At 36.8% G+C, this 15,485-nt stretch overlaps 1 protein-coding gene across 6 annotated transcripts; it reads right to left on the bottom strand.

Annotated features, from left to right (window-relative positions):
* Positions 1-1,858: 1,858 nt before the first annotated feature.
* Positions 1,859-10,642, bottom strand: LOC120083086 (hydroxyproline-rich glycoprotein family protein). Of its 6 annotated transcripts, none has more exons than XM_039038631.2 (6): positions 10,408-10,642; positions 10,100-10,265; positions 9,327-9,496; positions 3,393-3,484; positions 2,453-2,712; positions 1,859-2,089 (listed from the first exon to the last, which is right to left on the bottom strand). In XM_039038631.2, exons 1-6 carry the CDS (start codon positions 10,493-10,495, stop codon positions 1,969-1,971), a joined length of 897 nt encoding a protein of 298 aa, XP_038894559.1. In that variant the 5' UTR covers positions 10,496-10,642; the 3' UTR covers positions 1,859-1,968. The 6 variants fall into 6 exon arrangements, with proteins under 6 accessions (XP_038894559.1, XP_038894557.1, XP_038894562.1 ...); XM_039038629.2 differs by having other exon boundaries at positions 3,378-3,484; XM_039038634.2 differs by lacking the exon at positions 9,327-9,496 and adding an exon at positions 9,876-9,925 and having other exon boundaries at positions 3,378-3,484; positions 10,408-10,629.
* Positions 10,643-15,485: the final 4,843 nt, after the last annotated feature.

The following is a 15,485-nucleotide window of genomic DNA, read 5'->3' on the forward strand; positions in this document are numbered from 1 at the left end:
TTATTCTTTTTTGCTTGATTCCACCTCTACTCCTAAATTTGTCAATAAAGCGTTATCTCATTCTGGGTGGCATATTGTAATGATTGAGGAGATGGTTGCTTTAGATGATAATGGTACTTGGATCTAGTTTCACGTCCGGATGGAAAGAAGGCTATTTGGTGTAAATGGGTGTTTGCTATCAAGGTTAATCCTGATGGGACAGTGGCTCGATTGAAAGCTTGATTGGTTGCTAAAGGTTATGCTCATATTTATGGGACTGATTATTCTGACACATTTTTTCCTATTGCTAAATTAACTTCCATTTGAATGTTTATCTCAATGGTTGCTAATTACAATTGACCTTTGCATCAACTTGACATTAACAATGATTTTTTACATGGTGATCTTCAAGAGGAAGTCTATATGGAGCAACCACCTGGGTTTGTTGCTTAGGGGAGAATAATAAGGTATGTCAGCTTTGAAAATCCTTGTATGGACTAAAACAAAGTCCTTGTGCATGGTTTGGTAAGTTTAGTCAAGCACTCGAATGTTTTGGTATGAAGAAGAGTACGTCTGATCATTCTGTATTCTATCGACAATCAGACAATGGTATTACTTTGCTTGTTGTATATGTTGATGATATCGTTATCACTGGAAATGATATATCAGGTATATCTTCCCGTTCTTGACACGACCTGACATTGCTTATTCTGTGAGTATTGTTAGCCAATTTATGTCTTCCCCTACTATGGATCATTGGGTTGCAGTTGAACAAATCCTATGTTATTTGAAAGTTACACTTGGACGTGGGATCTTATATAGAGATCATGGTCATACAAGAGTTGAATATTTTTCAGATGCTGATTGGGTTGGATCTCGAGAAGATAGGAGATCAATTTCTAGATATTGTGTTTTTGTAGGAGGGAACGTAGTGTCGTTGAAAAGTAAGAAACATAATGTAGTTTTTCATTCGAGTGTTGAGTTAGAATATAGAGCGATGCTTTTGGTTGAGATAGCTTTAGTATTACTGTGCCAGCTAAATTATGGTGTGATAATCAAGCAACTCTCCATATTGCATCCAATCATGTGTTTCATGAACGAACTTAACATATTGAAGTGGACTGTCATTTTATTCATGAGAAAATACAAGGAGGATTGATATCTGCAGGATATGTAAAAACTGGTGATCAATTGAGAGATCTACTTACTAAAACAGTAAACGAATAAGTTATCTATGCAACAAGCTAGACATGATTGACATATTTGCTCCAGTTTAAGGGGGAGTGTTATGATATATATGTATATTGTAAATATAATTAGGTGTCCTTTATTGTAATTTTATATCTCCTAGATTAGGGTTTCTTAATTACCTATATATATGTATCTTCAGCCTGACTAAGGGAATAAGAATTATTATTCTCTTTAGTACATACCACACTCACCTACAAATCAAATTCAAGTTCATTATACGTATCATTTTTTTTTTAATTGAAATTTCATGCGAACACAAACTTTAGCTAGATTTGGATGAATGTTTGTCCATTAGCCTCATTTGTCCTGCTGGCTTTACTGAATTCTTCTCTCAACCAAGTTTAAATCATCATAGTCCAGGAAGATTTTTCCTCAAGGCATACATTTCTTTGAATTTCTAGTTAGTACTCCAAAATGGAGTTGAATCCTTCACTCATACACATCACAAATTCCCAACTTAATCATCAAAGATATTATTTTATTACATCTCATAACAAGTACCAGCAACAATTCGTAACCATATTCCCGCCTACGAAAATTTCAAATAAGAGTCTGCAAAATCTGTTTCAAATGTAGAAATAATCATAAAGTAAAAACCTATAAATTAAAAAAAGATTACTCAAGGGAATAAACAGCCAACCAAAAAGGGGATTAGTGTCCATATATTAAAAGTGACATTATCCCTAACAGGTGTGTAGACTATATTTACAAGCTCTGATTAACACTTCTAAGAAGGATTTAACGTTTCCTCCACATGTTGATTATACCGTCTACAATTGACTTCATACGTTCTCCCCAGGGTTTTGATTCAATTGTTGTAAGCTGAGCCTCATCCACCGTCCTATTGTTAATGTTCTCCCTAGAAAATGGAAGAATTGCAGTAACATTTCAGTTATCAACATTAAACAGGCAGGAAAACTTTAAGAATAGATGGAAAGGAGCATATGAAGGACCACAGGGAGAAAAAAAAAGGGATAAAATTGCAAATCTGGTCCCTATAGTAAAGAGAAAGTTAGAATTTAATCCCTATAGTTTGATAAAACTCTAAAAAATAATCCATACGGTAGGGACTACATATGAGGATTTTATCAAACCATAAGAACCGAAATCATTTGGGCCTGGTGGATTAATAAGAGTAACACGACTGGGCATCAAGGAAACCAAAAAGGAAAAGGTGTTTGTGGAATACCCATCCAATCGAATATGAATAAGGTGAACAAACCTGTTTAATTTACGAGAAGTCTGAACATGTTGCTCTTTACCGTTTGGACGTTCACGCTTCAGCTCTTCAGATGAAGAACGACCTTCAAGATGAACTTCAGAAACCACATCTCGTTCATTTTTTAGTACATGGCTTTCAGTAGAACCATGGTCAGAAATGTCCACCTCTTTATCATCATTATCTGGTTTCTTATGAGAAGAAGTAACTTCCTTGGAGTCCTCCAAAAGATTGCTTCTCATTGGAAGGACAGAATGGCTAACCTGTGTAAAGTTACAAAAGTCAATAAAACTGAAAGACATAACACCGGAGGGCTTCAACATTTATAATCTAATTAAAAGAATGATGGAAATCACTTTAAAATTATTGTTATATGGTTGTGTGAGATAGAAGGCAGTTTGAATCATTTCCAAAATAATTTTGAACTAAAGTAAAAATGAAAACTGCGATACTTGGTTCAGAAAAGAGAGTTTCCTTGATAAGATTAACCTCAAATGAAAACATATTTAAAATAGTTTGATCCAGTAAAGTAACACCCTCATTTCATCGCTATTTCCTACAAAAACACAAACACACACACAAATTGTAATTTCCTACTTTCAATACAATTAGTTTGCTGTTTAAAAGAAAAAACACTCCAATTGTTTCTTTTGAATTTGATAGGCTAACATGTTCAATGATAACCTTGTTTTCCATTTTTTAAAATATACCACCTAGGTGAAAATCAACATGCAAATGACGAGATGGCATCTAAATGTCCCCTTACAACCTTTTTTGTGCACGCTGTAACACCATTAACGAAGTGAATCCACCAATAAGTTCCTGAACTAGAACAACCTAGCCTTACAACTTTCTCAAGAGAACATTGTAAACTCCATCTCCAAATTTAGTACAAATACTTCTTATGACTATGACAGATCAAACTTACGAGTTGCAAGCTTACATCATCATTAGCAGACGAGATCTTCTCAGCACAAGAGGAATTTTGCCAATCAGATGCTGCTTCGAAACGTTTGCCACCAACATTAGGATTCTCTGCATCATGAATTATCCAATGGGAATAGTTCTTGTTGTTGAACTCAAAGCAATAGTATACTCAATATATTAAAAAGGCGGTCTTAAGCTTTTAAAAAATAGAGAGGACAAAAGCTTGAGACAACGAGAAGTAAACTTTACAACAATAAAATAAAATAAAATAAAATGATCAAAGTCATAAAAATGTAAGCCATTACTCAACATTATCAATTATAAAGGTATTAAAGGAAAAGAATCAAATCTCAATGATCATTATAAAAGTAAGCCTCCAATTTAAGTTTGTATATACAAGGACGAAGGTACAGGGTGTTTAGCATATACAAGTTAGTTTATGGTGGGAAGGGTGTTTTTGTACCAAAGGGTAGTGTGGGATGTCGTACGGGTAGTTTTTCAGGGAAGTATACAAGTGAAGATGTAAGCATAAAATAGGTATACTTGGAAGTAATCTATTAAGGGAGAAATTCAGACCTCTCGAAGAGTCCAAGAGTTGCAACTTCTTTTCCTAATGATTAGATTGTCATACACTGGCATCTTATTTTACTACATCAGTTGCCACTTACCAATTGGTATCAGAGCTCCATAGCTCCATCCTGTAAATGTTAAGGAAGAAGATCGACAAGAGATTGAAATCACTAGGAGGTTAGAAGTAGTAGTAGGAAAGGTGCAGAAAATTCCAGCAACAGAGGAAATATAGCTGCATTTTAAGGAGTAGAAGTCAGGTACTGAAAAAGGCACCTTGTCCTTAAAGTGGAAGTGGGGAAATTGTTCATTCATCAAATATACCAACTCCCAAGTTGCCTCACTCTCCGGTAGACCCTTCCACTTTACTAACCATTCGTTTGCAGCTAACTCCCCGTTCCAACGTATCCCTAAAACATTTTCTGACATCACTTGGAGTTCAAATTCTTCAGTAACACTGGTGGATGGTGCTGGACTTGAGTAGATTGTCCCAACTTCTTTAATTGTGAAATATGAAACACATTATGGATATTTGCTTCAGGTGGCAACTCTAGTCTATAGGCCACATTCCCAATTCATTCTTTGACCTGGTATGGTCCATAGTATTTAGGTGCTAACTTTTCACTCCTTTTACAAGCCAAGGATCTCTATCTATGCGGTCGTAGTTTGAGATAAACTTCATCTCCTACCTCAAATTATAGTTCTCTCCTATGAAGGTCAGCTTGCTTCTTCATCCAGTTTTGTGCCACCACGAGGTGTCTTTTAAAGCATTCAGGGCAGCATGTCTTGCCATAAATTGTTGTTCTACTAAGTCATCGTGGTCTTCTTCTCCCCATATGAGATCAAGGGAGGGGGTTTCCTTCCAAACACTACTTGTTATGGAATGGTCTTAATCAAAGTGTGAAAAGTTGTATTATACCAATACTCGGCCCACAAAATCCATTTGCTCCATTTAGTTGGTTGTTCGTTGCAAAAACACCTTAGATACATTTCTAAACAAAGATTTACTCTTTCCATTTGTCCGTCTGTTTGTGGGTGAAAAGAGGTACTATGTTTTAGCACTGTGCCCATCATAGAAAACAATTCTTTTCAAAAGTGACTTGGGAAGATTTTATCCTTGACAGTTACAATTGACTTTGGGATTCCATGATGTTGTATGACTTCTTGAATAAAAAAATCTGCTACTTGCTTTGCTGAAAACAAATGGTGCAATCTTATAAAGTGAGCATATTTGCTCAGCCTATCAACGACAACCATTATGGAATCATACCCGTCTAATTTTGGAAGCCCTTCTACAAAGTCCATCGTCAGATCATCCCAAATTTGGTCTAGAATTGGTAAGGGTTGTAGCAGCCCTGGTGGTTTTAAGGATTCTGCTTTGTTGTGTTGACATATCTCACATTGCTCCATATACCTCTTCACATCAGCCTTCATTCCTTGCCAAAATATCTCGCCTGACATTCTTTTACAAGTATGTAGGAACCCCGAATGACCCCCCCTAGCACCGAATTGTGGAAAGTATGGATAAGTGATGGTATTAGTGATGAGGTCTTTGAAATCACTAACCTTCCTTTATATAACAGCCTACCATGTTCCCATTGGTATTTGGGTTTTCCTTCTAGAATATCCTTCAAAATGGAGATGATCTTCTGTAACTCTTCATCTTCATCGAGCTCTTTGAGTACCAGCTCCATATCCAATAGTGATGGTGTGGTTAGCATGAATAACTTGGCCGTGGAAGGTAATCTCGACAATGCATCAGCCGCTTTGTTTTGAAGCCCCGACTGGTAAAGTATTTCGAAATCGTATCCCAATAACTTTGTCAACCCTTTCTAGAATTGAGGTTGTACCTCCCATTGTTCAATCAGAAACCTTAAGGCCTTTTGATCTGAGATGACCATGAATTTAGTCCCCAGTAGGTAATGGCGCCACTTTTGTACCGCCAACACAATTACCATCAACTCCCTTTCGTATATCGATTTTTCCTGGGGCAGGGGAGACAATTTTTGGCTGAAGTATGCAATTGGTTTAGAGTTCTGCGTGAGTACTGCCCTTAACCCAAATCCAGATGCATCCATTTCAATTACAAATGTCAATCGAAAGTCTGGTAAATACAGGGATAGTTACCATGGCCCGTTTCAGTTCCTCAAATGCTTGATGGGCTTGTTCGTTCCACCCAAAGGCATTTTTTTAAGTAGTTGCATCGATGGAGCTATGATCTGCCCATATCTCTTCACAAACCTCCGATAGTACCTGGTAAGCCCTAGAAAGCCCCTGAGTTCTATCACGTTATTTGGTTGTGGCCATTCTACCATTGCTTTGATTTTCTCTCCATCAGCTTCTACCCTTCCACGAGATACCCAATATCCCAGATATTGGATCCTATTTTGGCAAAAAAAGCATTTCTTCTTATTAACAAACAGCTTGTGATCTCTTAAAATGTTGAACACCACTGCCAAGTGTGTTCCATGAGTAGAAATATTAGGGTTGTAGATAAAGATATCGTCAAAAAATATTAATATAAATCTCCTTAGAAACGGCCTGAATATCTGATTCATTAGTGATTGAAAGGTTGCAGGCGCATTGGTTAGGCCAAATGGCATCACAAGGAATTTGTAATGTCCTTCATGTGTTCTAAACACTGTCTTTTCTATATCCTTCTCCCTCATTCGAATTTGGTGGTAGCCTGATCATAGGTCCAATTTTGAATAAACTGCAAACCCATGAAGTTCATCCAACAGCTCTTCAATGACAGGAATTGAGAATTTATCTGCCACTGTTATTTGATTCGATCTTTTATAATCCATACAGAATCTCCAGCCCCCATTATTCCTTCTGACCAGCAGAACAGGGCTTGAATATGGACTATAGCTTGGTCTGATTATTCCTGTCTCTAACATTTCCCCTACCAATTTCTCAATCTCTTCTTTTTTATAATGCCCATATTTATACGCCCTCACATTGACTGGTGGTTGTCCTTCTTGAGTGATGATTTGGAGATCATTTTCCCGTTCGAGAGGTAATTTCGTTGGAACCTCGAAAATATCCTCGCTCTCGTTGAGTAGAGATTGGATCGTTACTGGAAGTACTTCGTCCTTCTTGCTTTCTACATTTGGAATCACATCCCGATTATCGGTGATCTCCAAATTTTGAAATTTGATCAAGAACCCCTGGTCCTCTTCTTCCCATACATTAGCTAAAGTTTTCAATGAAATTTCCACTCGGGTCAACGACGGGTCACCCTTCAGCATAACTATCCGACCTCCTTCTGTGAAGCACATTGTTAATGAGGGCCAATGTACTTCCATGAACCCTGTTGTGATCAGCCATTGCATTCTCAACACCACATCCATCTTCCCTAAATTTATTGGAAGAAAGTCAGCAATGACTACTAGCTCCTGTAGCTTAACTATCAATGCCTTGCAAATAGTTCCTTCCATTGACTCTCCATTGCCAATAACTCCTCCATATTTTGCCGTACTAGTGGCTGGTAACTTCAGTCTCTCTATTAATCCTTGATGAATGAAATTATGAGTCGCTCCGCAATCTATCAACACTATCACCTCTTCCCATTCGATTTCCCCTTTTAACTTCATGGTGCCATGTTTCAAGAATTGCATCATGGAACGTAGTGATATTTTCGTCTCTTCTATTAACTCCATCGAATTCATCTTTGGGTTCTCTTCGATCTCTTCGTTCTCCTCTTCATCAGTAGCTATAAATAACATTAGTTCTAGATTTTCTCTTACCTTGCAGCAATGGCCTTGCGAGTACTTATCATTGCAACGAAAGCAAAGCCCCTTCTCCAGACGCTCTCTATATTCACGATCGGAGAGTCGTTTTACTGATGGCTCCTTCCTCAGATTCTATCTAATTAGAATTGAAACTTGGTGAGTCGCCCCCCTTCAGCTCCTTTAGGGTTTCTTTTCACCATTGCACTATTATTTTTAATTCCACTTTGGGCTTCCCCTTTCTGGGTCCAACAAGACCCAATTCATTTAGGGCTAGTTTGAAGGCTAGGTTACAATCATTCACGAGTTGGGCCCCTCTCATACACTCATTTAGGCCCAACAGATGTCGGCTGATTACTTCGGCCTGCAACGTTGGCTCCAATCCGTTTAGGAATGCATTTGCGAGTACGCTTTCGACCATCTTCGGTAGCGGTGTGGAGTAAGTTACAAATTTCTTCACGTACTCCTCATAACTTCCTTCCTGTTTGATCCGTAACAACCTTGCTCCGAGGCTGACTTCGCTAGTGGGTCAATAACGCTCGAACATTCTTTTCTTCAATTCGTCCCAGAACGTGATCACCTTCCGATTGTGGCTCCATCTGAACCAGTCAACTTCGTCAGGAGCGAAACTCACCACAACCACTTTCACTTTCTCCGCATCACTGAGCTCTTGGATCTCGGAATAATGCTCAGCCCTGTAGACCCAGGATTTCGGGTTCTCTCCCGCAAAAATCGACATCTCCAATCTCTTGTACTTGCTCTTGTCGGTCCCTCTTGCTCCGTGACTTGATGTGGAGTCCACCTCTTCCAACTTGCCCTTCATCTTGAGTTGGGATCCATCAACTATCCCAGATTCTTCATTCTTCCTCATCGAGTTGTTTTCTCACACATCTTCGGATAGTTTTTCCATATTCTTACAAAGACCTACGATTAAGTTCTTCATTTCCTAAATCTCTTTTTCACTCTCTTCCATCCTTTCCTCGATTTGTTTTTGTGCCATCTGCCTTGTTCGCCTTAGGTTGAAATGGCTCTTATACCAATTTGTTAGGTTTCTGGATCTACAAACAAAATATACCCAACAAGAAAAATCCCAAGAAACAGAGCAAGGCTCTAAGATGTTTTATTTATATACTTCAAGGGAAAGATAAACAATGGAAATCAACTATGCTAAAAAACAAGAAGATAATGTGAGAAATAACTAAAACGGAAAACGAGAACTAGGCAATTCGAGAAGAATGAGAATCTCTCCTCCAAGAGCTACTCCAGCTTCACCAAAATACTCCACACTCCTCAACCTCTTCCTCTATTATGTTTTATAACCAAATTCTCAATCGTTAGTGGTCCCCTCTCCAATATTTCCCTCAATTTCCATCCCCCTGATTATTCCCTCCCTCATTTATGATTTTTGTTGTAATTCCCTTTCTACCCTTTCTTTTATATGTGTGGATAATCGGGGGTTTAACAGAATTATCCTTAAATACACAAGTGGAATTTATATTTTTAAGAATGTGTAAACCAATGGAGGCATAAGTCTCTTATGATCTAAAGAAGACAAGAGATCGAGGCAAAAAAGGTTGAGACTCACTCTTGGGTCCAAAAACCTTTTTAAAACTGCCTGGTAGAAATTTCACCTTCAGTTAAACTTCCATTACCTTTTATTTTCGTTTCTTGAAATGACTTTTTTCTTCCGTTTTTTAATGACGACATTGTAGATTCATTCTGAAGCTCTTGAAGGATTTTCCTAACAACATAAAAAGAGCCACCTACTTGTTTCCAAGTACGTGATACCGGAGGGAACTTCCCATTGTTTGATGCCTTGTACCTGTGGACGGAACAAAGAAGTATTTACCGACCAAAATACAAAACAACAAGGAAGTATAAGATGCATTTTAACAAACATGTTCACCTGCAGACAACAAAAAGAGTAGCAAAACAGAAACAAATTCATTATCTCTTCAAATTGTCAGGCAAAAAGAAGCTTGTTACTGAGGATGCATTAAAACTTTCAATAGCTAGCAAATTATTCCCAAGTGATCAGTGAGCAAGAACAGTGCGAGATGGAACATTCTGTGATCAGATTAAAAAGAAATGTTGCTAAAAAGAAAATTAAAATCAATTAACATAAACAAAATAAGCAGGAAAAAAAGTTCCATTGATCTGTTACTTTTTCAGGTTGCATTATTAGTATGAGCAATGAATACCTTTTGCAACAGAAGAATAATAGGAAGACATGCCAATTCCTTGAAGCAATCTGTAGCAATAAATGCAATACACATTTTTCTTCATGATCATACTCTTAATTACTAAAATCAGAACTGTTCACTCATTAAATAGAACAATACAGAACAGACTTCCACCATTTGCCACAGTTCATAAAAGTGAAATCAACCGGGAAATTTCAAATGAGGATAAAACAAGAGAGTACTTGTGTACAAAAGATTCGACAATTGCCCGCCGATCTTCTATAGAGACACGTTTACGAGCCTTCTCAGGACCGGGTATATCTGAAGCAACAGAGGCAGCGTAGGATCTTCCGCGCCACCATGTATTTGAGCTAGGTACAAAATAGTCAACATCTTTCCTACTGAACGCTGCAAAAAGATGGAAGATTAATGAAGCCCTAACTGACAGAGAAATGAAAACCATATGCCCCCATTGAAAACAAATCAAAATCACCAAATGCAGAATCAGAAGAGCTATGAGAAGGAAAAGAGAGTAGGAAAGGGTTTATACCTGATTTTATGCCGGAAATAGAGTGCTCGATAGAACTGTAAGAGTGTAATCGTCCTCTAGCAAGAAGCTTAATCTTCATTTTCACCATAGATTGCTGTTCGTCAGTCCATAGGAGTTGAAAGGAGAGGAGAGTGGAGGAGGGAAGAACAACGCCCTCCTCAGGGTTTTAGGTATTCTTCTTCGTTTGTCAGTTTCAAATTTAGTTTTGAACGTTTTTTCCGGATTTTTTTTTAATAATGTAATTCAAATAAATAATAACATTTAGCTTTAAACACAAGCAGAAGTAATCTAAGCCTAAAGTATTAATTTATATGGGTGCTAGTCGATTCAGTTTTATTTGTTTTGAGGACAATCAAGAATCAAATCAAACCAATATTTTATTAAAAAAAAAATGATCCAGACTAATATCCAATAAAGAAAAAAACCAATTGATTGATTTTTATTTGGTTTATTTTATTATCAATTTTGTTATCGATTTTTTGTATTGTCTTCCAAAATTTTTATTGTTATTTCTACTTTTGTTTTGAATTGATCATTTGCTAATTTTAAATTAAAATTGGGCTCATTTCTTTTTCTATGGATTGAAATTTGATATTTTAATTTTTCTTCTTGGTACTTTTTTAAATAAAAAACATACAAGCACCATAATAATTTTTTTTTTCTAAATAACAAATATATATGTATCGTAATAAATAAAATTAAAAAAAAAATTAATGTTAGATTTTATTTTTAAGAGTATCTGATAGCACCATAAAAGTGTTATCCTCCTTAACTTAATTTGGGCTCGACTGTGGAATTTTATGTGTCTATTTTTCTATTTTGTAGATATTGAGCAACTAAGAAGTACAACAGACATTAGAGTTAAAATGAGACTTAAACGAACAAAATTGGAGTTTCGTAGCATCAACCAAAGAAAAGTGTTCAAAATTACCAAAATGCCCTTGAGAGAGCATTGCAACCCTCCATTCCAGTATAGAGCTACACTAGAAGGAAGTAGTGTGGTGTTGTGGGAGCATTACAACGCTCCTATTATGCTGCCTCTTTTATGCTGAAAGGTAGAAGCATCAGCATTACCCACAGCGTAACGATGCTCACATTACATTGGTGTCTTACACTGAAGACCCGAAAGCACCTATTCTCAAAGCGTTGTAATGCTACATCAAGCGTAGCTATGCTACGTACTTTGAAGGAGAAAACAAATGCATCTGGTGATCGAATGAGTTGAGGCCAATATTGCAATGCTTGTCCTTAAGCGTTGCAACGCTGCAACAAGAATTATTTAAATTGACCTAGCCGCCCACACTTGACACACACGATTTTGAGTAGAATCTTTCCTATCTTTCTGACATCCTCTCCAAACTTCTGCTTTCTTACTCAATTGAGACCTCTTTAGATCATTATTTTGTTGACTTTAGTATGTATCGAGGCTAAGGTACTATTGTCTAGCTCAGGATTTAGTATTTATATCTTGATTTGTTATCTCATGAGATTATGAAGATTTTTTTGTCCCAAAATTGTAATTGTTTGTTGAATCGTGTTCTTGCTCTTATTTTACTGATTGAATGTGTTCGAGATAATCTGTTGATTGAATGTGTTTGAGATAATCTGACAAATTAGTCAAGCATGTTTAATTTTTGGTTATAGGTTTACACTTAATTCGTAATTGTTAGGTTCTTCGATAGTCAAGTAACGAAAGTTAAGTTAAAGTTGCATTTTAATTTGGCTTTTCCAATCGAATAACATTCTTCTATCTATCGTATCAAATACTTAATTGGGTTATTCCTAATTATTTTGTTCGTCTTAGCAATTGTCCTAGACCTTAATGCTAATTAGTTTGCATGTTTAGGAGGCTTTTCCCCTAGGTGTAAGAATTAATTTGATCAATTGGGTTTCCTTCTAGCTTTTCTAGAAGTGATTGGCTAAGTTAAAAATCGATTAAACTACAAGGCACTTTCTGATTAATCAATGATTAAGTAGCAAATTAGGAATTAATTCAATTTACCTCGAGCTAGACTTTATTTCATTGGTAGTTTCAATTTACTTAGCATTAGATTTGTATTCAATCATTACTGTTTTTAATCAAATTTCTCGCAATCGAAACCAAATTATCAAACCCCCTGGTTACTTACAACAAGTAATTTAGTAGGAAAATTGATCGACTCTCTGAGGATCGACCTATTACTACCTTAATACCATATAATTAGAGTAGGAAACCGAACAATTATTTGATCGAATCAAAAGTTTCGACAACTTTATGGTTCGCCAAATTGGCGCCATTGTCGGAGAGCTAAGATACTTCTCCTTTAAAGGGTTTACAGTTCTTATTCGTTCTTGATTATTTCTCTTTTTTGTATGACCTGATCTTCCCAGTATCAAAATTCTTTGTTATATTTTTCAGAGCTTGGTAGGGAGGAAAGGAGACGAAGGAGAGAAGTTAGAGAACGAAGACTTATTGAAAGACAAATATGTGTAGAAGGCATTGAAGAAGAAGAACATTTAGAAGAGGGAGTTGATCAGCAAGAGATAATTGTGTAGCCTACTGAGCGCACACTTAGGGACCTCTCGGCCCCAGACCTGACTCAATAGCCCTTCTACATCACATATTCTGAGACTACAAGTAACTTTGAGCTTAAGTCTGGATTAATTCACTTACTACTTGTTTTCTATGGTTTGGTAGGAGAGGAACCACACAAGAACTTAAATAAGTTCCATATTGTGTGTGATGGTATGAAACCTCATGGTGTTACAGAGAAGCAGATGAATCTGAGAGCTTTTTCATTCTCCTTCAAGGACGAAGCTAAGGATTGGCTTTTCTATCTTTCTGCTGGATCAGTGACCTCCTAGGCTGAGATGAAGAAATAGTTTTTGGAGAAATTCTTTCTTGCCTTCAGAGCTGCAAGGATTAAAAAAGAGAGTTATGGCATCACCCAGTTTAGATGGGAGTCCTTGTACGAGTATTGGGAGTGTTTCAAGCACCTTGTGGCAACTTTCCACATCGTCATATCTTTGATGCGCTCCTGATACAGTACTTCTATGAAGGGCTTGTCTCTAATGATAGAAGTACCATTGATGCAGCTGTAGGAGGAGCCCTTACTAATAAGACACCTTTAGAGGTCAGAGCACTCATCTCCACCATGGCAGCCAATACCCAGCAGTTTGGGACACGAGAATTCATTTCTCATTCTTCTAAATCTGCATAAGAGGTAAGTGAATATAGAGCTGAAATCGCCAAACTTTCTACTACTGTGAAACAGGCTTTCTCTGTAAAAGAGCCTGTCGTTGAGGTGAACTATGCGGGGAATCAGCAAGGCAATCAAATGTACAACAACACCCATTGAGGAAATTAGGGACATCAGGGCCTGAGCAGTTCTAGTATGCCTCTAGAGGACATGGTGAAAAGACTAGCTGAATCCACCATGAAAATCCAAAAAAAGCTAGAAGCAGTTCTAACATACCATTTCCAGTCACATCCAGAGTATGACTACTCAAATATCCCAACTGCCCGATGTAGTCAATCGATTGGACACTCAGTATGGGAAGCTTCTTTCCCAACCTATGTTCAACGTGCATAATGTTAGTCCATTGTTGCTGTGAGTACATGGAGAGCTCTGAGGTGCCTGTTGACGAACCAGTTTAGGTTGTAAGTGAAGAGAATGTTGAGAATATTGAGGAGCAGATTGCTTGTCTGCCTAGAATACATGGGGTACGTTTTGATCCACTTCTTAATTTGAATTCTTACATATTGTTGCTTCTTTCCCTAGCAGATTTTTTATTGCTAAAGAAGGAGTGAAGGAACTCTAAATCTAGAGAATCAATGAGCGGAAGCAGATCGTTCCAAATCACATTGTGAAAGAACAAGAACATTTACAATCAAACAGAACAGTTATGCATCAAAGAGTAAATTATAGCATGCTTCTAAGTTAAATACAAAAGCATCGAGTAAACATGCCTTTGAAGAATCCTTTCTTCTAGTATTTCCACGATCAAACTCAACAACGCGTCCAACAACACGAACACAACGATCAAACCCAACAAACAACATGAACTGGAAAATCCTTGATCACAATCGAGTAAAACTCGATCCTCGACTCTCAAACAGAAACTCGACACTACCACTCAGTTACCTTGGTATTCTCAGTGTGAGAATCCAGGAGGTGTGGGCTCTGTATGGATTTGGGTAAAGGTATAGAGGAATTGGACGATCGAGTAGACGATGGAGTAAGTGGGAGAAGGAAGAAGTCTTTCATATAGACTTGAGTACTCGATCGTTTAGTATCAAGTAACTATCATATAACAAACTCGATCTATCATTTTCTCTCTCGACAAGTTATCTGATAACTTGCTTTGCGCGTGGTGGTATGAAAAGTGAAAACGATTTTCATTTTATCCATCAGTTAGCAATAAACTAATTAAAACCTCCCACTAAGGTGGTTATTTGGAGAAAATTGAAATCAATTATCTTATAATTAGTGTATTATAAATAAATATAGTAACTAATTTATCATATTATATAATCTATAGTTTTAATATCACATCATATGCAACATATAAACCATAATTCTTTTTCTCCTTTATGGCATTTAATATAAATCATATTTATATTAATTCCTCCAATCTAATAATAATGTATTAAATACATTATCTCAATTATATCACATATAATTGAATTAATTTAATTATATCATATATAATCAAATTCCCATTTGTTAATTTGAACACTTCAAACTAACCCAAAAACTGATTTTCAACATGAATCCATTGAGTTACCAAGAGAATCTTATGGACCTGTAGCTTGAAGCTCCAACGGTACGTGAATAACTGACTAAACTCTTTAATCACAATATCCACTATCTATTAACTGTCGAGTACTCCACTAAAGACCGACATTTGCACTCTTTGCACTACAGATATATTTCTGTGTCCATCGGATATAACCAATCAACAGTATGACGACCCTTCACAAATCGATCATAAATACAACTAGACCAATTTACCGTTTTGCCCTTGTAGTTACCTCTAACTCCTTAAGTACCAATGATTCCTCTAATGAACAATCCATCACAAGCTCACTATGACTA

Source organism: Benincasa hispida, chromosome 8 (assembly GCF_027475165.1).
Source record: "Benincasa hispida cultivar pf3 chromosome 8, pf3_genome.v1.1, whole genome shotgun sequence".
In the NCBI taxonomy this organism is placed as follows: Eukaryota; Viridiplantae; Streptophyta; class Magnoliopsida; order Cucurbitales; family Cucurbitaceae; genus Benincasa; species Benincasa hispida.